The sequence below is a fragment of the Amblyomma mixtum genome, chromosome 8, assembly GCF_055824585.1.
Source record: "Amblyomma mixtum isolate Tamu chromosome 8, ASM5582458v1, whole genome shotgun sequence".
Taxonomy (NCBI): Eukaryota; Metazoa; Arthropoda; class Arachnida; order Ixodida; family Ixodidae; genus Amblyomma; species Amblyomma mixtum.
Genome location: NC_143019.1, coordinates 50,530,314 through 50,552,916, shown reverse-complemented (window position 1 = coordinate 50,552,916; position 22,603 = coordinate 50,530,314). Strand labels below are relative to the sequence as shown.

Here is a 22,603-nt window from a genome sequence, read left to right as displayed (position 1 = left end):
CGACGCTGAAATAAATCTGCAAAGCGGGAACTTGCGCAGAGAATTCGCTTCATGCAACACGATGCGCGGCCTTGAGAACTTGTATGAGCGCCAAAAATGTGATTTTTAAGCGCAAATGGCGAGAACAGTCGTGGCAACTTAAAACATATTCGACTTTTTTTTTTTTTCCAGCGCAAATTAAAACGTCATTGAGTGGCCCCTCAAATCGAAGGTTCTAGCTGAGGCTGCGGACCCGCTTCGTTCAAAATGAGACGCGCGCTTTCCACTGCCATAGCAACGTCGCGTACACAACATGTCACTCGAAGGCGTATGAGCGCTCCTGCGGTGAATGAACGATGGACAATTACAAGGCGCTGGGATGGATCGGCGAAGGTGCGCACGGCGTGGTTTTAAAGGCGCAATGTTCTCTGACTGGAAGGACTGTGGCTGTGAAGAAAATTCCGCACAGAGCAGCTGACAACAGCCTCCCGTGCGCAACTCTCAGGTAGCGTGACCCGTGCTCTTGCGCCTTTGCAATTCCAATACATCTCTATTTGACCTACTTCATTCATTTATTGCCTGTGCACATTTAGGGAAATCAAGGCCATACAGCATTTGGAGCACGAAAACGTACGTATATGTCTCAGCAGTTTTTTCAATACTAATCGCCAAATTCTGCTCACCTTCATAAGTTAACTTCAAAAAATGTATTTCGCAACTGGCAAGGTATAATATTGTTATTTCATGCAAGTCCGTTTTTCCACGGAGAGATGGGCATTACGTACGCAATGCCGCAATGCATCAACTATCACGTGTCGAGCCAAGCAAATCACTGGCAATGGCATGAGTGGCAATTTGTAACTGTAACCGTGTCTTTGTACAAAGATTACGACTGACAGTGGGCAGTACCAAAGATCATTTACGGCTTGATTCACAGCAGTGATTTTGATTTCTGTAGTTGCTGGAAACATGCAGGTGGTCACGTTGCTTGAGGTCATCGCCAGCAGCAGTGGCGTCCTGCTGATCTTGGAGTTGCTCTGTTGCAACCTCTCCACGCTGATTCACAACCCCGAACGCCCACTGACCGAGTCGCATGTCAAGTGCTGCATGCGGATGCTGCTCTGCGGCCTGGACCACTGCCACGCCATGGGAATTCTGCACAGGGTATGGGCGATCGACCTTGCAGTACAGTGGAGCTCAAGGGCAGCGGAAACTTCTTATTGTAGCGTGAGCTACATTTGCCAGTTTCGCGTGCTCCCTCCGTCGACCGTACTGCGCATGCGCGAGTGACATCACTGCGCACAGCTGGCGCGTCCCGCTGCGCGCCCCGCTGCCGCTGCTTCCGCCGTCGCACACCCACGTGAGCTAAGCCTCAAGGGCAGCGGAAACGTTTTATTTTCGCTGTAACCAGTACTTCGCTTTAGCTGTGAATGTGCATTTACAGGGTAGCGGTATCCCGTGATATTTCATTGTTGTTTGAGATGTAAAGCTGAACAAACTGCACATGTGCTACTCCGCGCAGGTTGGGGGTTCATGAAGGAAGGACACCATGCAGAAAGAATGAGAAATATAAAAATTAAAAAAAAATGGCCGATGATTACGCTTCTCGGAAATGCGATTTTTTAGCGCAGCTGCTGCGTGCTATGAAGTGTAGGCGACTGCGTACGTTGTGTTCACAGCCCGTATTCTCACTTGAAGGTGTATGAGCGCTCCCGCTGCAAATGAACGATGGAAATGGCGCTCAGATGGATCGCGAAGGTGCGCAAGGCGCAAAGTCATCAAATGAGCGACTCAAGCCAGCAGTTGCCGACAGGCAACTGTAAGGCTAATCCGACCTGAACATTAGCACCACCACCACCGACACCGGCTGCGTAGTACTTTACTGGGCGACAGCTCGGATGCTTTCTGGCTGCGCTCATGCGGGTGCTCGCTTTCTGTAGAGCCACTGCTGACGTCACTTGGCGCGTCACTTATCACGCCGGTAACACTGCGGCTGCACGCAACACACGGTTCAACGATTCTAAACGAATGTTTTGCCTTCTGTACGAAAGTGCAAATCACAGCACCTCCCTGCTAAATGGAGATTACCAACTTCCGGCCGGAGCGGTGCCAAATGATCATGACCACGAGGAGGGTGGACGAAAGGCTGCTCATCGAGTCACTCTGTTTTCTTTAGGCCTTAATAAAGTTTACATTTCCAGGGAACATATCGGTCCTTCGTCGTCGTCATTTATCTAGCCGTCAAAACCATAATAGAGGATAATGATAAGGATATAAAGACAGCATGCACGGAATTTTTTTAGAGCATCACGTACAGCCTTTGTCAAAAGTTTGGAGCCCAGCGGGTTTTCTTCTGAGCCTCACTGTGTGGTTCGTGATGCATCTCCAGCGCTCCAAATTTCCTCTGGGTAAGAAGATTTCTGGTTCTGCCTCCTTCAATGAGTAGGACTCCCCAGAATGCTTCAGGAGTCCCACAGCAAGGCTAAGAAGTAAACCCCCAGGGCTCTAAACTTTTGACGAAGACTGTACCTTTCCTTCAAGCAGGGGACAGACAAACGGATAGGTTTGACTGGCATATTGTTTTTAGAGCGCAGCTCTTTGGCGTCCGTTCCTGGGTTTCGCGTCGTCGTCGGCGTTGTCGTCGGCCTCGTAACCAGCTCCGCCCCCCTTTCATCCCCCCAGCGCTAGCAGCGACCGACTGATACCGCTGGATGCCGCTGACGCCGCTAGAGAGTCAAGATAACGTGACTGCATAGAACACCGTCGCCGCCATGCAGAAAGAGGAGGAAAGGGTCCCCCCCTCCCCCCCTGTTCTTGTGTGGCGGATAGGGTGCTCTTCAGTTGCCGACGCGCCGGTTATTTCACGTAGGCCCCGGCACGTCGACGAATACGTGACCACCTTCCCACGGCTAGACCTGGTTCTTAGCGCTGCGGAAGCGAGGGTATCATATTGTTTGTGTCGGCATCGGCGGCGTTGTCCCTGAAACCAACTCCGCAGCTGGGGTTGACTCACTATCGAAAAGGTGAAACAGCTTATTTGCTGCGCTCAAATTTCGCATTAGGAAGTAACGTAATCGTCGGTAATTTTTTTATTTGCTTACTTACTAATTCTATGCAGGACCTGAAACCAACAAACGTGCTGGTGAACAGCGAAGGCATCTTGAAGCTGGCCGACTTTGGGCTCGCTTGTCTCGACACGCGAGACCGGGAGCACAGCTCTTGCGTAGCCACTAGGTAAGACGAAGTTTCGGAACCCCATTGATGTCATTATATCGAAAACATGAGTCCTGATGCTTTCCCCTTTCAAAAAGGGTTTTAGTCTATAGAGTGTCTATAGACTTCTGTCTATAAAGTCTATAGACAAATCCGAGAGAACAGTCTATAGGCAATACAAATGCCATAGACAGTCTATAGACAATCTATAGACTTATGGCCATACACTTTTAGTAGACTTGTCTATAGACAATTTATAGACTATGAATGGACAAAAAGCAATATCTGTAAGAAGTCAATAGAGTCAATAAGAAGTCTATAGACTGTCTATACACCATTTTTATAAGGGTTGAGTTCCTTTTCTCTACCGTCATTCTCAGCAGTTTGATATAGCCATGGTATGTCAGTCACAAAGTGGACAAGGGAGGGGAAAGCCTCGGGGTGCTCTCTACCTCTCTCTACCAACCTCTCTCTACTATGGTATGTTAGATTTAACGTTCCTAAGCTGTGCCTGGAGACTATGAGGTACGCCCTAGTGGAGGGCTTCGGATTAATTTCGCTCACCTGGGGTTTCTTAACGTGCGATTGACATCGAACAGCACACAGGCGTTTTTGCTTTTCGCCAGGCCTCTGTGACCCTGGTTCGGTCCCGAGGTTGCTAGTTGTATGCATCACGGTGGGGCATGCAGTGCTCGATAGTCGGTGTTTTTTTTTAACGGTAAAGAGTAAATATTGTAAGGAAAGGGTACCGTCGTCACGGCGAGCAAAAGGTCAGGGTAAGGTGCTGAATTGAACCCCCTGTCTACACGGCGAGTTCGATTTGGTATCGTCAGATCCGATGCGCATTCGAAGTTTTCTGCAATATCGATGGCGGATGTCTTTCTCTCGCATGTAGCTGAAAGTGGCTCTGAAACACCTTCCGGGGAGATCACATCAACTCGCTCAGTCACTGCATTGTGTTGTCATGAACGCCTGAGCCAAACAATAGAGCTCTACGCGCAGCAAAGAACCCATAATCACGCACGAAAGCCCATTCCGGCTACTTTTTCATGCTCGCACCCTCCTCCGTCGGAGCCCTCCTGTGTATGCCAGTTCAGAGATGGCTATTGGTTAGATCCTTTCAGACGATGGCCGCGGCCAATAAGCGGCGTAGCTCCGGCGCGTCAGGAAGCTCCGCCCCCGGCGGTGGGGCCGGCGGAGGAGCACCATCCTTTCAGCGTGAAAACAAGTGACGAGAGGAGAGCGAAAGGCGCGAAGAGTTCAAATTTTGAGCGCAGATAACTCAGTTTCTACAAAGCGCATAAAAAAAAATTGCTGGGGGATACTCGTGGAACACCGTTCTTTAACACCACAGGCATACCGAAACTTTATAGAGCCCATTTAAGTTGTATCCGAACAAAGCGTGTCACGCAGGTGCCTGCCGGAAGTAAGCAGATGTCCCTAGCGTTCCTGTTTCCTCTCCCTAAATAGGGATACTAACGTCAAGAATCGTTAGGCATGCCTTTGCTGAATTCTGGCCAGGCTTGACGAAACAGCAGAAACTGGGCGAATGCGCGATGCCCTCCAGTCAATATCAGGACTGGATTCTCGCGTCGTGCTTCAGAGATCGTGAACCTAGTGCGAATGAGCACAGGAGTCAGGCAACATAAGCATAAGTCCTACACAGCACCAGAAGCGCTCAGATCGTCCGCTCTACCAACGTCATGAGAGGTAATGAAGTCTATTTGAGAATTATATGCCCGGTAACAAATGCGTCTTGCAAAACGCGCTCACTGAGTGAGTGTCAGTAAAGAATATAAATTACACACCTTTAGCATGCCATGTACAGTGTTACATTAACCGAATTACCGGGAGCCCGCTCACCGCCAGTGCGCACGCATTGATTGGATTCCGATGCGGCAGGCGTCCGCGCAGCTACCACGTACTTGGCACCATCTGGCGCCCTCATGGCGAACTGCGAATGCACAGTGACGGCGCGCGGGCTCCCGGTACTCCGGTAACAGTATACGTTAAACTTGCTCCGAACACCAGTAACCAAAAAAAAAAAAAAGAGAGAGAGAGAGAGAGGAAAATCCACGCAACTGTGCTAGACCACTCGCACGAGCCATAGTGTGAAAATGTTTCTGCAGCGAATGTGGAGAGTCGAAAGTATAATGGGCTGTCTTCATCAAAAACGTATACGCTATCAATCCTCGCGCATGGCGGTGCTGTCAGCTGGCACGTGTGCTGAGCTTCGCGCCGCACACGCATTCTTGCGTTACATCAGTGTGCGCGTCGAGGCATTTCGGTTGATCAGGGCTTCTCAGGTTAGCACCTGATAGGTGGCAAGCACGCCCGATGCAGAATACATAGCTCGGCATATACGACCACTCATTCCTCTTAACAACAGAAGCATCATCGTTAGCCTGGTAAACCTCGACTGCAAGGCAAAAGATTCACAAGTACATCTAATTGCTTTATTAATTTCCTAATTGCCTTACTTCACTTTCGGTATGATGACGTCACTTCTCTCCAGCCAATAAAAATTATCCGGTCTGGTCACGTCAGCTCCCTCCAGCCAAAGGGCGAATTTTATGTCCGACGACACAATTCAAAGCGATAGCGCTTATAAGAGCTCGGGTTGTAGAAAATCCGGCGTCGTCGCCATCGTTGACAGTGAGCGAAAAATCAACGAAAAATTCCCAGATGAGCAACCTAGAAGGCAGATGGGCTACCCAGGTCACGTGACCTTGCGGCCTCATCACAGCCTGCCCACTGTGGCAGGTGACAGATAAATTAACGATCGGTCTCTGGGGAAGAGGAACCTGGTTCGCGCAAGTCCCACCAGTGGCAGCACCTGCCATTGCAGGGCAGTGGCGCATCTCTTAAAGGGCAACAGCAGCACTTTTTTGAGAATTTCGCGATATTCAAGAATTCACATCTATATAGGTTGTAGGTGAAGCATGCCAAGTGTTTTTGCACTAGCATTTAAAATAGTGACGTGATCGACGACTGAATTTTGCGCTTCTCCTCAGTGCACCCGAGGAGTGCAGGGAAATTCAGCGTGACGTCACGGAAGGTATGATTTGAAGTTACCGCTGTCGTCAGCCACACCCTGCCCTGACTCGTTCGACGCTGCCAAACAACTCTCGGCAGGGTTTGCCTTCGGTGGCGTTGTATTTTTCCCTCCAAAACAGGTGTTTGTGCGTTGGAAATGTGCCGAAACCTTCGATGACGTCATCATGCGCCCCCCACTTGGCGTTGTGCGCTGCGGAGAAGCTTGAAGGGCGTCCGGATTTTAATCGGCAATTACTCCACTATTTCAAGTGCTAGCCCAAAAAGACTTCGCATGCTTTACCTGCAAGTTTCACACATTCGACCCTCTAAAGCTCATTGATTTCTAAGACCTATGCAGTTTCCCTTTAACCGCTGCACCACTATGCCAGGAGTGGGTATGAGGACTCACATGGATCTATGTAAAACAGAGATTGACCAATTGCACATATATGGGAATTTACTTATTTTACCTATCACGCTATCGCGTCGTACCCTACAAGGCCGGAGTGTACTCTCCCCATTTCTTTTCCCGGTGAGGCTTATTTTAATGCTATCGCAATTAAACGTATCCAACACACCTCCATTTAGTCATGTTCTGTTGTTGTTGTTGTGTTGTTGTGACTGAGAGAAGGATGAAAAGGAAATTGCACGGGCCTGCCTACTGGCTCGAGCCAAGCCACCACCGCTGCCACGTGCAGATAGAGGAAAATACTGTAAGATAATAGAACTAATGTAAAATTGCACCAATAAAAAAATAATGCTCTGTAAGATAATATAACCAATGTAAAATATAAACTAATAATACTGCAAGTGTTCTGGACCAGCCGCAGTCATCCTATATACGTATACCGAGAAAATTCCTCTGATCTCATCTCCCCGTGGGCCTCTATCTGCTGGTCCTCTGTTGCCATCAAAGACCACCGAACATCTGTTCTGCGCATTACGTACTGCCGCTGCGACTCAGTGGTTTTGGCGTTCGGCTGCTGAGCACGAAGTTGCGAGATTGAATCCTGCAGTCGCGAAGGCCGCGTTTTGATGAAGCCGAAATGCATGAGCCGACTATGTGTTGCGTGATGTCTGTGCACGATAAAGAAGGACTAGTGATCGAAATTGTTCCGAAGCTGACCCTTCACCGTGGCGACTCTCCCTCTCTCTGTCCCTTCTTTCACTCGCTCTATTATCATTTGGCTTACGGAGCGTGCTTTGTGCTAGAAAGGACTAAAAGGGGTGCAGGGTTTAGTCCCTTTGGAGACTGTAGATATGTTTCCAGGACCATATAGTAACTCGAAGTGCTTAAGTTTATCTAACCCTTACAAAATTTTTTTAGACAGTCTATAGACTGTTTATAGATTTCTGTCTATGAAGTCTATAGCTTCTCTGTAGTCACATCCTAGAGAACAGTCATAGGCAATACAAATGCCATAGACAGTCTACAGACAATCTATAGACTTATGGCCATAAACTTTTAGTAGATTTTTGTCTACAAACAGCCTGTAGACTATGAATAGACACCCGGCCGCGGCGGCAGAATTTCGATGAAGGCGAAATTCTAGAGGCCCGTGTACTGTGCGATGTCAGTGCATGTTAAAAAACCCCAGGTGGTCGAAATTTCCGGAGCCCTTCACTACGACGTCCCTCATAGCCTGAGTTGCTTTGGGACGTTAAACTCCAATAAACAAATAAACCAAACTATGAATAGACAAAAGGAAATATCTATAGGAAGGAAATAGAGGCTATAAGAAGTTTTTAGACTCTCTATAGACCATTTTTATATGGGTGGAGGTGCATCAGCTGTAGTCAGATTCCCTACCAAATTAACTCTTCGTCGCGACTACTAAACGGTGCAGTCTTGCCTCACCTATTTTTGCTCAGCGTGTGATCCACCTGTGCCAAAGAGACATATCCCTTACAAAAAAAGTTTTAGGCAGTCTATAGAGTGTTTATAGACTTCTGTCTATAAAGTCTATAGACTGTCTCTAGACATATCATGGAGAACGGTCTATAGGCAATACAAATGCGAGAGACAGTCTATAGACAATCTATAGATTTATGGCCATACACTTTTAGTAGACTTTTGTCTATAGGCAGTCTATAGACTATGAATAGACAAAAATCAATATCTGTAGGAAGCCTATAGAGTCGATAAGAAGTCTATAGACTGTCTATAGACCATTTTTATATGGAATGCACTATAGACATAGAGGTTCGGTGATTGCAGGTGGTTGTGGGTGCAGGAAATGCCTCGCTAACAGGGCCTTTCCTTTCTTTCCATTAACGCCGTTACACGACCCCTCGTAAGTCCATTGCCCCCCTTTTAATTTCAGCTGCACAGAAGGTGTGCGTTACGCATGAGGAGGTTCTCGAACGCGACGCCTGATCCGTCGTCTCCCGGCTCGCAGGTGGTACCGGGCGCCGGAGTTGCTGTACGGAGCGCAACGCTACGGGCCCGGCATTGATCTCTGGCAAGGAGGACACCTCTCTCCCCCACTCCGCGTATCTTTACTCAGTTCCATTTCTTTCTTTCTTCCTTTTTAATTTCAACGGGAATCGTGCGAGGGCTGAGGAGGCGCGCGCGTGCTCTAAAATCAATATTCAGTTTCCGGCGCACCGTGGCAGCGCCGAGAGCGCCCCCTGGCGGTGGGCTTAGGAAAAAAAAAGAAAAAGAAAAGAGGCGAAAAAAAAGAAAAAATGAAGACAGAGGAGAAATTTGAGAAACTGCAGTCGGTGCGCGGCGCTGCTTTTTAGGTATAAAAAAATAGAAGCAGAAATATAGAAATGGATGTCTTGCTGCTGCGGCCGGTAAATAATGAAGTGTTCTCCGCAACGGTTCGATATGTGAAGAAAAAGCAAGCTAACGCATAAGGGACGCCATTAAAAGCGTAAAGAGAATAGAGAGGCTTAGCCAGTCGCCACCAACGCATGCCCAGTTGCTGTCGGCAGCCGGCAGTACAGCGGTGTACGGTAACGCTACGGTTATAAACTCTAAAGCGTGGTAAGAGAAAAACAGATGTAAAGACTAGAACTGGTTGAGCGTGGTTAAGGTAGCGAATTGCTTTTAATTCAGCGCCATAATCACAATATTGAAAGTATCTCAACGAATCGGTAGGTAACAAGTCGTTACTCGGAGGCTAGAACAAGGGGCGCAAAAATGAAAGCATTTACTAGGCAGAAAAAAAAATAAAAAGAAGCAGAGATCGAAAAACTAGAAGGCGGCTCTTTTCATCGCACCGAAACGCATGTAGCGTTCACTTTGTCAGTTATATGCGTTCGGCCACCGTATCGTAGTGGAGGAAGCAATTTGTTAGGAACACGAACTTCAGATTAAAGGGCCAAACTTTACTTCTGCACCATGAATCGAGATTATCGGTATAGTGAAAGCACGAGTCTTACTTTAAGCATGATTAATTGCATGATTAATGAGGTATTCCCTTTTCCTCTCATATTGTTTTTGCCTGTAAACTTAAAAATTTTAAAGCCTGTTTTGATGCCTGTAAACGGCGGCGTGAAAAGCAGTAGTTGTTTATTTGAAATATCGCACTCTGAAAATTCTTGTCATTCCCACATTGACTGCCGTGCCTTGGAGATTAAGTACCTATGCCGAGTGATCACTTCTAGAGGCCCATGTGCTGTGCGATGTCAGTGCACGTTAACGAACCCAGGTGGTCGAAATCTCCGGAGCCCTTCACACTGCGGCGTCCCTCATAGCCTCAGTCGCTTTGGACGTTAAACCCCCATGAACGAAACGAATGAACGAAAAAAAAAATGGTGGAAGTTTAGGTTGAAGCTGCTGTGAGCAGCTTGAACGTCCTCAACCCCAATTCAGTAGGGTTCAGCACTGTCGCATTTAAAAAGCATTGGTCACCCGCCGCGGTGGATCAGTGGTTATGATGCTCGGCTGCTGACCTGAAAGACGCGGGTTCGATCCCGGCCTCGGTGGTTGAATTTCGATGGAGGCGAAATTCTAGAGGCCCGTGTGCTGTGCGATGTCAGTGCACGTTAAAGAACCCCAGGGGGTGGAAATTTCCAGAGCCCTTCACTACGGCGTCTCTCGTAGCCTGAGTCGCTTTGGGACGTTAAACCCCCATAAACCAAACCAAACCAAAAGCATTGGTCACGCGCCCTTCAGGAGTTGGTTCAACGCAAGCCCGTTTTGCGGATACAAACTCAAACAAATATTTCATGCACTCACGCGTTTATGGGGAATAACAGAAAAGCTGCTGTTAAGCAGCGTGACAGTTCTCTCACTGCCCTTTTGAAGATGGGCACACGAGACGGCCGTCTGCCGCAGGTGTGTAAAGGTCGTTTCGCACGGAAGATTCCGAGGACGGACCCCGGCCGCGTGAGAGAGGTTGCGGGAAAGACCGCCAGAGCGCGGGATAGTCACCCCAGTACAACGCGGAAGGCGTGCTCACAATGGATGGGAAGTCAGTCGCTATCATCCCGCTCCCATCTGACGTGTAGGCAACGCAGCTGTACGTCGCTCAGGATGTATTGTGTCCCACTGGTATTCGCAGCACGCGGAAGTAAGCTGTCTGCCACTCGAAATCCAAGTGGACTGGCGCGGTCTACAAAACAATGTCGCTCAATGTTGTCATCTTCGTGCGGTGTGATTCGGAACTGCAGTGGGGCTGGTCACAGTATTAACAGTATTAAAGCTGGATGTTGGGCTAGTTGTTGCTCAGTAAAATGTGAAAAGCTTGGCGGGAGTTCGGCCAGTTGTTACGCGGTCGACTGTGCAGAACACCCGGTGCACAAAAACACGTATTAGAGATAAGAGAAACGATACGGGCATGCGCTGTGTTTTCCACGTTTTGTGCCAACTCCGACATATTTTCTGCCTCCTCCGATTTTACTGAAACTTTCGCGGTACGTTCTCCGCATTTTTCTGGTATTTTGTGCCAAGTTTCGCTGCGGGGTGGTGTTTTGCTGCCTCAAAAACGAATTTTAAATTTTCGTGGCCTCAGTCGGGTAGATTTCTACGGGCAACCTTGCGTTTGTGACGTCATTGGACGCACAACCGTCGATGTTCGCTGTGCGTTTGCTGCGAAACGAACTTCTGAGCTGGCTTTTGGTCATTTCAGATAAAAACGTAGAGATGACTGCAGAAACTGCATTACAGAAATGCGAAAACTTTAGCGCTTGTAGCGACTTTTTGGTGGCTCCTACTCGACGCCTTTCCACACCTGCTTACCCACTCTTAAGATCCGACCGCCACTCGTCAATCTCCGATGCTACTACTCGACGATGTGCACTTGTTGTTGCTGTACTCTGATTGGGTGTAGGCTTGACGTCATCAGATGTATGGATGACATCACACTCTTATGACGCCGCACGGTCTCACTGATTGACCGCATTAATCAACGCAAGCAATCACCCAATTTAATTATAATTAATTGATGACGTTAATTAACGTCATTAACCACTGTCATTAATTGTGATCAGTAATTAATACAATTAATTAATGACTGATGTTAATGACTCGTGCCTAAGGACTGACTAGATATTGTTTAATCATTGATTTTATGTACTTCATCCACCACTCTTCAGACCATGGTTGATGAGGTCACCGGCATCACATCCGGCGGCACATTTTGCGGACACGTTTTGCGGACGCAACATACACTAGCAACATCGTAGTCGAAATTTCCTTAAACCCCCCTAAGCCATAAACGATAAACCATCTTTTCGTTCTTTCTTCCTTGTGTCGCCTTGTTCTCAAACCAAATAATAATAAAATGTTGATTGTGATCACTGCGGCAAAACCAACACTTACGTAGACATCGATCGTGCCAAAGGATCCGCAAAGTCACGTGTTCCTTGTGGGTTTCTAAGTGGACACAGGCCACCACCCACCGCGGGTTCGAGCTTCGCGCGAGCCAAGGGCCCCGATCAGCCGTCACCACACACACACTGGGACACCGATGCAGTGCACTCAGCCTCCGCTGGGAGGAGAGCGATTCGCCGCAAAGAAATAGGCCTCCAAGTTCACAAAGGAGACGTTTATTCACGTCGTCCTTCAGCAGTACACACACACTCAATCGTCACCCCGTCCCGGGGGCGCGCGAGGAGCAAGGCTCCGCTGCGCGCACGAAGCGACTCGAGCAATGCGCACCGCTAGCACGCCGCTGCAGGAGAATGTCCCCGCGGCAGTGCTGTGATCTCTCTCTCGTGTCGACCGTTGGGCCGGTTGCGAGAGAGAGTGGGCATTCAACGCAAGGTACGCCTGTCAGAGGTCGCTGGACCCCGCTGGACAGGCTCGAGCCGCTGCAGGTCAGAGGACACGTGCGGGCGAACTCGAGTAAGCACTGGTCCGAACGGCAAAGGCCGGCACGGACAAACAGTAACGTACGCACCTTACGCTGTCTCGGAGGGATCTCTCTCTCTGGGCCCCGCTCGGACGGTCGCGGGATCCGCGGCCGCCAAAACGGGTCCCGGATTCCCGCCAAAAGGCGCCAATGGCAAAGGCCCTTGGGGAGCCGGGGCGGAGCTGTGGCTAAATGACAGTGATTAGTCACCCAGCCGCCTCTCCACCGCCTGAGGCGGGAGCAAGGGAAAGAGGAGAAACAACGCGGGCGGCCGGCACAGCCGCGCAAAGGCGACGGCGGAAAGCCAGATTCCCACATCCTTACAACAAGGTTTGGGGAGGAAGACGAAGATCTAGTGGTTGGATACGTGTCTGCTTCTAGATCTGTGTTTTTTTTTATTCGAGATGTTTGCCATTAGGCATAATGAAAAAGGGAGAGAAAGTTATAAGAAGGAGTGTAAACAAGCCTCGCTTAAAAAGTGGCAAAAGTTCTCGATAAAGCGATTATCATGAGTCCACTTGCGATAGTCGCCTGCAACGTCCCATCGCAGGCCTACCTTTCTTAGGAAGCGTCGTCTCGCGAAAGCTGTAGCCGGGCAAGTCCACAGCAAGTGTTTTTCGTCACACTGATCTGGCGCAGCACCACAATGGGGACACTTGTCAGTCACTTTGAAACGTTTGTCACGCCACCGATGACGCACAGAAGGAGTCAGAGCCACTCCTGCCCGAATCCGGCGTACAGATACCTCCTCCTCCCCAGTGAGACTCCGGGGGAGAGGGTCACCTTGTTTTGCCCGGTTTCTCACGTTTTGCGTGGGTGGGACAGTGCCCTCCGTGAGAACGAATGCCGAAGACGACCCTGTGGAGAGATTCCGGGCAAGGTGGGCTGATTCCCAAGTGAAAAAACCCAGCCGAAACCCTAAGGCGCAAGCTAGGCTTAGATTTTAGATTGGCGCTGCCGAGAGATTATGATGAAGTAACTTTATTTCCGCCAGAAGAAGACCCGTGCCCCTCCGGGTCCGCACGCAGGCGTCCGGGAAGGGGCAGCGTCGCAGCTGGAAGACTAGCAACGATATAGTCGCGCAGCTTCTGCTGGCATGGCGGGTAGCGTATCGTTGTATGCTAAGGTCGGCACTTCTGAGTATGGTCTCCCATTCCTCTGCATTATTAATTCTGCCATATCATGGGGCACTGGGGCATCTCCATAGTATGTGTTCGAGTGTATCGGTATGCCCGCAGAACTCGCACACCTCCGCATCCTCCCTCGTGTCACCTCCTGTCCAGCTCCTCCAGAGCGGGGATGCGAAGTTTCTAGCCTGGAGTCTTCTCCAGTCATACGCCTCAGCCGAGCTAAGCGATCTATCCGGAGGAGGATAGATCCTTTTGCTCTTTTTCTGATTGTCTGTGATGCTATTAAAGGTATTGGTTTCCTCTTTAGTGCTGAATTCATATGAGGTGTCCACGGCTCCCCGGGGTAAAGAGGAGCGGGCGAGCCTGTGGGCGGCCTCGTTTCCAACCAGACCCGAGTGGGCTGGGGTCCAGATGATTAGAATACTGTGGGCTGGGATGAAGTCTTTTTAGATATTTAGCCGCCATTTCGTGGATGCGTCCCTTACTGTAATTTCTAATTGCGGCTTTGCAGTCGCTTACTACGTATTTGGTACCTGGTTGGGTTATAGCGATCTCTATTGCAACCTCCTCCGCCACAACGGGTTTTAAGTCAAGGTGTCTTACAACGCCTAACGTTCTGCCTGTGTCTCCGACGGCTACGGAGACGGTGTCTTCTAGCGTGCCTACCGCGGCATCAGTGTAGGCCACGGTTCCCAGTGGCATCTTGCCTAGCTTAGCAGCCAGCTGTGCGACCCTGCTTTTCCTTCTGCCTGTGTCGTGGATGGGATGCATGTTTCTGGGTATGGGAGCGATAGTGAGATGCTCTCTTATTTCTCTTCCCAGATCTGTTCTAGTGTTCACTGTATTATCTACGATTACCCATTTCGCTAGCTCTAGATATTTCCTTCCTGCGGGTGTGGAAGTTAGCCTTTCGATTTGCGATGTTCTAACTGCTTCAGTTAGTTCTCTCCAATTGTTATGCAGGCCCATTTTCTCCAGTATATCATTGGACGTGGAAATGGGCAGCCCTAGCGCTGCTAACGATAAAGGCCTGCGTGAGTCTTAGTTTGCTGGACTCTGAGAGTCCTTCTAGATGCCTTTCTGAAGGCTCTGACGACAAGTTCAGCTTGCGCTTTGAGCTTGTCCAGCGTAGTTTTATTTTCCCTTTTCTGTTAATATACATGCCTTGGATTCTTATTTCCTCGACATTTGGTATCGCTCTATTTTCAAGTGTAACCTCTATTGCCGGTATCCTTTGACTGTGCTTGCTCATTGCTACAAAAAGCTCCGACTTTTGCGGAGAGCAGCTGAGACCCGCGCATTTCGCATGCTCGTTAATGATATCCGCTGCCTTCTGTACCTTTTCTTTCATTTCTGATTCACCTCCTTTGTTTAGCCAGACATTTACATCATCTGCGTAGAGGCTGATGTTTAAGCCTTCTAGCTCTCTAAGCTTGCGGGGAAGGTTCTGTCGTGTTCGTCGACCCTGAGCTGTTGATAGGCCTGGTAGAGGTCAAGCGTTGAGAAGATGGTGCCACCCCGCAACTTTGCGAATACCTCCGCGGTTGTCGGTAGCGGGTACGCCGTCTTCTTGACCACTGCGTTTACCGTGCTCCTGTAGTCGCCGCAAACGCGAAATGTGCCGTCCCTTTTGCGCACCCACACTAAAGGTGTGGCCATCACGGCATGCTGCGTCGGCTCCAAGATGCCTTGCTTTTGCAGACGGTCGAGCTCTTCCTCCATTGGCTCTTGGTAGGCTAGAGGTACTGGACGTGCCTTACAGAACTTTGGCTTTGCGCCTTCTTCCAAGTCCAAATGAACCAAAGGTCCCACGTAGCCGTCGATGTCTTGTTTGAATACATCAGGATGTCGTGCGAGAACCTCCCGGAGCTTTTCACTTGGCTCAGCTAGCTGGTTAATTCCCTGCACGCAGATGTGCAGCGCCGAAAACCAGTCACGTCCTAGCAAGTTGCAGCCAGTTCCTTTCATCACCAGCAGGGGTAGCACACATTCCTTTGATTTAAATCGCACACGAACTTGTGCTGATCCGAGGGTGCGAAGTTCCTCTCCCGACCAAGTGCGTAGGTCAAGGGGTTCTCTCGAAAGCTTCGGGGCGTTCGTTGGCCATGTTTGGTGGTAAACAGCCTCGCTGATCAGAGAACATGAGTCTCGCGGTGGTTTATGGCGTGAGCCACTTTCACCAGTATATCGCTGGCCGGCACGTGACCGTATTAACGGATCACCAACCGCTCCTGGGCATCATGGGAGAAAAGAAACAGTTACCTCAGGTGCTCTCACCTAGGATGACCCGATGGTGTTTAAAGCTAGCCACGTACGACTACGATTTGGTGTACAGGCCTGGACGCCTGCACCAAAATGCTGACGCACTCAGCAGGCTGCCACTGCCCGCCCAGGTAGATGAACCATGCCCACCTGGAGATGTGCTCATGCTGGCTTCCACGCCAAGCTTCGAATTGTCCCCACGTCAACTCGCGGAAATGACCCAGGAAGACCCGTTACTATCCCGCGTAGTGAGAGCTGTCGCTATTGGAGAGCTGCACAGGTTGCCAAAACAGGAATTTTCGTCGTTCACTAAGCTTGGACCTGAGCTTTCGCTACAAGAAGGTTGCCTTCTTAGAGGTATCAGACTAGTCGTTCCGGCGAAAGCGAGGAAAGACGTGCTCGGCGCGGCACACTCTGGTCACAGGGGCATAGTTGCTATGAAGGCATGCGCTCGAAGCTATTTCTGGTGGCCCGGTGTCGACAAAGACATCGAGAACCTGGTCAAAAGGTGTTCGGCTTGCTGCCAGCATCAAAGAGCGCCACCCAAGGCACCACCTCCCGATTGGAAGCGCGCGACAGCACCATGGCACACAATCCACGCTGACTTCGCGGGCCCCGTGGAAGGAAGGATGCTGCTAATTGTTGTCGACGCGTACAGCAAATGGCTCCAAGTGCACTGCATGCGAAACATACAGTCATCGACTTTGATCGAGGAACTACGAAACCTGTTCGCGACGTTCGGCCTTCCCGAGAGGCTGGTAACAGACAACGGCCCGTACTTTGTTTCTACGGAAATGGAAAATTTCCTAAAGAAGAACGGGGTGACGCACATTACGAGTGCGCCCTATCATCCAGCCACTAATGGGCAAGCCGAAAGAATGGTTTTCGAGACGAAGCAGGCTTTGGCCAAGGACCAGTCTGGAACATTCGCGTGCAGACTGGCTCGATTTCTGCTCAAGCAGCACACAACGATTTCAGCGACGACGGGCAGAACGCCAGCCGCACTCATGTTCGGTCGCGAGCTCACAACGGCACTCACACGCATTCAGCCACGACCTGCTGAGGAAGCGACCTCTGACCACAGCGTGGCTAATTCGCCGAGAGGAGTGCACGTAGGACAACCGGTCTTTATCCGCAACTTCACAGGAAGCCCTGCTTGGATTGAAGGAACCGTATTAAAGAGGCTCGGACATCCATCTTGGCTAATCAAGTCTAAAAACGGAACGGTTCGTCGGCACCTGGATCACATTAAGCCAGGTGCAGCAGCCTACCCGACGGATGATCCGCCGCCAGACCATCGGACGAACGGACCAGCAGCAAGCGAACAATACACTGTGCCAGCTCCGTACGTGATCCCGCTGCCAGCGGAAACTTCGCCTGTGTTCGATCGGCCTACAGCGCCCCCCTCCGAACATGGAGAACCGGCGGCCAGTCTGGACGACCGTGCGACGCAACCTTGCGGAGACCAACCCAACGGGTCCACGCAACAGCAAGCGCTACGACCCCAGCGTGAACGGCGCCCGCCCGACCGATACGGTGACCACAACTAAGGAGGAAGGGATGTCGTGTTCGTCGACCAAGCGACGCCAGGCCGCGCCAACAGCCCTTGCCTCCTCCGCGCAGACTCGCCGCCCGCTTCCAAGAAACAAGCGCGGGCCGGCCGCTCCCACAAAAGCAGGCATGCGTCTGTCTCCCCCGACGACATCGGATCCCCACAGCCCGTCGACTGACGCATTCCACAGCAGCGGAAGTGCTTCTTGTACACTCGCTCTCTCTCTCTCTCTCTCTCTCTCTCTCTCTCTCTCTCTCTCTCTCCCTCTACGGTAATAAACCCCCAGTCTACACCCAGCAACCGCCTTGAGAGGTTCCTCGCATGCGGGGCTCCCCCACGCCCCGAACTAACACAACCATTAACAGGTTCCTCATTACCAGATTAAAGAGAAATGGGGAGAGGACAGCCCCTTGCGGGGTTCCTCTACATCCCATGGGGAACTCATCGCATGTGATGCCCTGAAAGGTAATGATAGCAGTCCTGTCCCTTAGGAACATAGAGTTTCTTACTATTACCTAGAGGGAAAGCTGGCGGACCGTCTATGGGAGTTTGCATGGCGACCCCTCGAGACCACTTCAGCCACCATGGGCGCTCAAAGCATCATGGGGCGGTGAGCTACTTGTTGCGGAACTGCAACTTTTGGCCAAAAAATAATGCAAAAATGAAGCTGTTTGATAACTACAAACGTCCTAACATTGAAAATCTTGTCTAATGATTGCGACAAACGAGCAGAAACGCATTTAAGTGCAAAGTTTGCCCAAAATAAGAGACGACTCGCTCTCCTATTGGCCTAGTAATGAACACTATAAAAACTAATATTTCGTACTTAACAGGCGCACTTTTAAAAGTAAATATGTTTTCAAAAAAGATGTTGCTGCTTAGATACTATAAGAGGTTTTCTAATGGCATTTCGGAAAACTGAAACCTTTTATTGGCGTCGTGTGTCGTCGCGTTTTCACTACTATGGGTTTTGCACACTGCGTTCGCGTGAAAGTCGTCTGCGCACACACGAACAGCGTTTTCGGAATGAAACATCTTAGTAGTACCACTCCATGTTCCTGAAAAATTACGACTGTGCTGCAACAAGTAGCTCACCGCCCCATGATGCTTTGAGCGTCCATGGTGGCTGAAGTGCAGCGCCGCCAGCTTTCCCTCTAGGTAGTAGTAAGAAACTCTATGCTTAGGAACGATCGGATGTAGTTGTAGGTGTTTTTTCCTACGGCTATCTCATTTAGCCCATCAAGGATGGCGTCATGGCTGACATTGTCAAAGGCGAGGGCACAGCTAAGCGGGCGCCCGCTGTATAGCCACCTAACGCAGCCTCCACGTCCACGCCCAGCGACGGCCCATATTAGGAAACGGCTCCTCAGTGAGGTGGAACCGCGAAGGAGACTATGTGCAATGGACTATGAACAATCAGTTCACCAGCAGCCTATGCGACTACCTCGCAGAAACTGGTCTCCACCCCTTCTTTTAACTTTCTATATCCTACATTCCACTCCCCCTTTCTCAACTTATGCCTCATGGCAGACTTCTCGAATAAAAACAAAACAAAACAAGGTTTGCTCTCGCTGCTTCAAGAGTGAGCGGAAGAAATGAATGGATGGATGAATGAATGAATGAATGAATGAATGAATGAATGAATGAATGAATTCTCGCAGGGCCCTTGGTTGCGTCTTCGCCGAGATGCTAAACGGGTCTCCCCTTTTTCGCGTGAGTCTGAAAAAAAAACCTTCTTTTGTCATTACATTTCCTTTTTTTATCGCTTCAAAAACCAGTTTTCCCGATTTCCTGTCAGGGTGAAAGCGACATTGAGCAACTGTGCCTCGTCATCAAGGCCCTGGGCACACCAAATGAACAGGTTTGGCCGGTGAGTATCGGAGCACATCTCTTGTGTGTCTATTCCTTTATGTCTCTCTTTTATTGCGAAAGCAATACTACGCTCATGAACGGCCTTTCGCGTAGCGGCGGCCGGTAGCCACGTTTGACCTTTAGAATGACCTATGACGTCATACCAGGGTGAGAGATGGGCTACCAAGTCGAGTCGTCGCGCAGCGGCGGCCGGGGTTCCTGGGTTCTTTAACGTGCACTGAAAGCGACGGTCCTGCCGCCTGGTGGAGCGCGGCTGAAATGATTGCTATGGCAACGGCGCTCCATCTGTTTGACCTCGCTGCACCGCCGGGAACTACGCGACGGCTCGAAACCTGGCGCAACATTGCTTACGCAATAAAACAAGTCAGGACTTGGGACGCACTGTTCAGCGAAATGTTGATACCTGATCCGTTGCCACGCGACTTCGTCGTCCGATCAGGGACTGAAAGACCTGCCGGACTATCACAAGATCAGCTTCTCGGAAAGCGGCGGTGTGCCCTGGCGGACGCTTCTGCCCGACGTCAGCAAGCAGGCCAGGGATCTCGTCAGGGCCTTTGTGTGCTACGACCCTGAGAGGCGGATCCCTTGCTCACAGGCGAGTATGGATATCTTAAAAAGATACGAACGTTGCGACAGCAGTACACAACACGCGGATGGGATGTTAGCTCATCCTTTCGTCTGCTTCGCTACAAGTCGCGCCGTGAATGCGATAGCGTATATCTGGTAAACATCCGACCCATACACAGCGGCCTATCAGCTTTTCTTCTTCTGCTGGATAGTATATGAAAGGTGATATGAATGTTGACGCTAATCTATCTTCCTTTTGGTCTCAAGCAAAAAGGTATTGTCCGCGTAAGAGGTAATTAACTGTGCTGAAAATGTCGTGATGCAAATGCACTTTTTTAGTACGCAGCTCCACTACAAGATGACGCTACGTGCACAGAAAGCACAGAAAGCACATGGAGGCTCCCTAGGTTACAGTAAAGAACAATCGTTTAGAAAATTGCAGCCGCCGCCGTTGCTGTGACCAATCAACGGGTATCCGTCACTTTGGCGGTGAGTGGCAGGCAGCACAGGTATTCTGCCCAGTATTGGAGATGGGTGGTTTCACTCTGGTCTTTTGCAGGGGCGGCCTTTGCCAATTCATTTCCAATACAGGGCTGCCGGCGTTTTTCGTACAGAGGTGCTCGTGTTCATATGAACAGGGGCGGATTGCCTATGGGCCACTCTTGAAGGTGGAGGTCCCATTTCCATCACTCATTTCCTGGATTTCCTAAGTCGAAAAAAAAAAATGAGGTCCAGCGTGATTGTCCTATGTAGAATTTCCAGCTTGGAGGGGAATGACTGCCCCCTTAAAGGGACCATGAAAAGAATTAAAAGCCGCTTGTAAATGTTAGAAGTTACGCTCAGAAGCACTCACACCAAGTATGAGTCTTCGGAACTGAGCCGGCAATTTATTATGGTTTTTTAAAAATCACGTTTTTTAAAATTCGCGGGCCGTTTGGTGTCCTCGTAGGGAGCCATTTTGGAACCAAAACCGGGAAAACAGACGTCACTATAATCCCATGACGTCGGTAGGCCACCACACGCTGTCATTCGCTCGAGCCGCGGCAGCTACGACGTCACGGGCACACTTCCGGTAGCGGTGAAAATCGTCTGCTCGAGGCGCCGCGCGACCCCCTCGGGCAAGCGCGGGCCAGGGCATTGCCTTCACGCATATGTTTTCAATTTACCTCTGCCGCCTCTTTCTGCCGGGAGTTCGGGAGCAAAGAAAGCGCCCAGACCGGAGAGACGCTGCCGACGCACGCTGGTCCTCGGGAGTGCGACAACCGGAAGTCGTAAACGGAACGTCAGCGAATGCCGTATTCATGGGCGGAGCCCAGTCCCGGAGCTGTTTTCTTTATTTTTTCTTGGTGCTCCGCGTGTATGAGTTGAGGGGGGAGAGGAGGAGTATGATTTTTAATCGTCTATAACTTCGTTGTTATTCATGCTAGCTCGAAAATTCTTTCGCTGGGGTGACGAGTGATGGATTGCCTATCTTTACGTAATCTCAATTAATTTGTTTCATAGTCCCTTTAAAAGACTGTAGACACCAAACTTTTGCTTGGATGCTTTCTTCTTTCGAATGATGCAATAGACATTAATGTACCTTAATCACCACGTGGTATTCGCCTACAACCGCTAAATAATTTATAACTGAAGTTTTTCTTGACGCTATTTCGGTTTCATCAACCGAACGATGGCTGTGACGTGTATTTTATATTTAGGTCACGTGAGGCACGAAAAAAACCGGAAATATAACTACTGATACGTCGTTTGTTGCAATTATAGCTATTGAAGCAGTCTGGTTTGAGTGCCGTAGTGAATTAATATTATGTATCAACATTTATATTGCTGTTTCTTTCGTGCGTCACTTGACCTAAATAAACATCAACTACACGTCACAGTTATCGTTCGGTTATGAAACCGAAACAGCATGAAGGAAGAAATTCGAATATGTACTATTTAGCGGTCGTACTCGAAAACCGCGCGGTGATCCATGTATTCTAGTGTTTAAAGCATCATTTTAAAGTAGAAGACACCGAATAAAATTAGGTGTCTATTGTCCTTTAAATCCGCTTCTGCACTGAGGCGGCTCGCACACTCGCCACACTCGCTTTGTTGTCTAAAACGCTGGCTTTTTAATGCGCACCATCTGTCTTTCAACGTTGCGCAACGTTACGCTCGTATAAGAAAGCAATGTCATTGGTTGCACCATGACAGGCCCTGCTGCACGGGTTCTTCTGGAGCGAGCCCCTGCCGTGCCGGCCGTACGAGCTGCCCGTGCCGCAGGACAAGGCACCGCAGTTCGACATGGACGCCTGCTTCGGAACCACGGCTAGCCAAGAGGCAGCGGCGGCGTGCCTGTAGCGACAGGCACGTGACATCAACACCGACGCAGGCGCCTTCGACTTGAACTTACCCTTAGCGCTGTACATAAGTGCGAACAACATGGAGGCGAAACACAGAAGGCGCCAGTGCTTTCTCCTTTCCCTTACGGCGCGTTTCAGGTGCCCACCGAGATATTTAAGACAGATAACTGCGCCATTTCCTTTCCTCAAAAAACCAATTTACCATTTACCTAACCGGACTTCCGAAGCACGGCGGCAATGACCTCTGGCATTTAGGGCCTCTTTGGATGCCTTCCTGGTGCTCGCCCTCAACTTTACAACTATATACAGCTCTTGAATTAAAGGTGTTTACTTTCTTCTTCA

The 22,603-nt window shown here is 49.9% G+C and overlaps 1 protein-coding gene across 1 annotated transcript; it reads left to right on the top strand.

The window, feature by feature from the left end:
• Window positions 1–164: 164 nt before the first annotated feature.
• LOC149332378 (cyclin-dependent kinase 20-like) lies at window positions 165–22,603 on the top strand. Its single transcript, XM_089555737.1, has 9 exons — window positions 165–484; window positions 573–609; window positions 955–1,143; window positions 3,098–3,213; window positions 8,628–8,690; window positions 19,139–19,190; window positions 19,276–19,347; window positions 19,789–19,944; window positions 22,113–22,603. Exons 1-9 carry the CDS (start codon window positions 336–338, stop codon window positions 22,257–22,259), a joined length of 981 nt encoding a protein of 326 aa, XP_089411863.1. The 5' UTR covers window positions 165–335; the 3' UTR covers window positions 22,260–22,603.

Coding starts and splice junctions, on each gene's coding strand:
- LOC149332378 (XM_089555737.1), top strand. CDS start 336: ATGGACAATTACAAGGCGCTGGGATGGATCGGCGAAGGTGCGCACGGC. Junction 3,214..8,627: donor AGCTCTTGCGTAGCCACTAG/GTAAGACGAAGT, acceptor CCCGGCTCGCAG/GTGGTACCGGGCGCCGGAGT. Junction 19,348..19,788: donor CAAATGAACAGGTTTGGCCG/GTGAGTATCGGA, acceptor TCGTCCGATCAG/GGACTGAAAGACCTGCCGGA.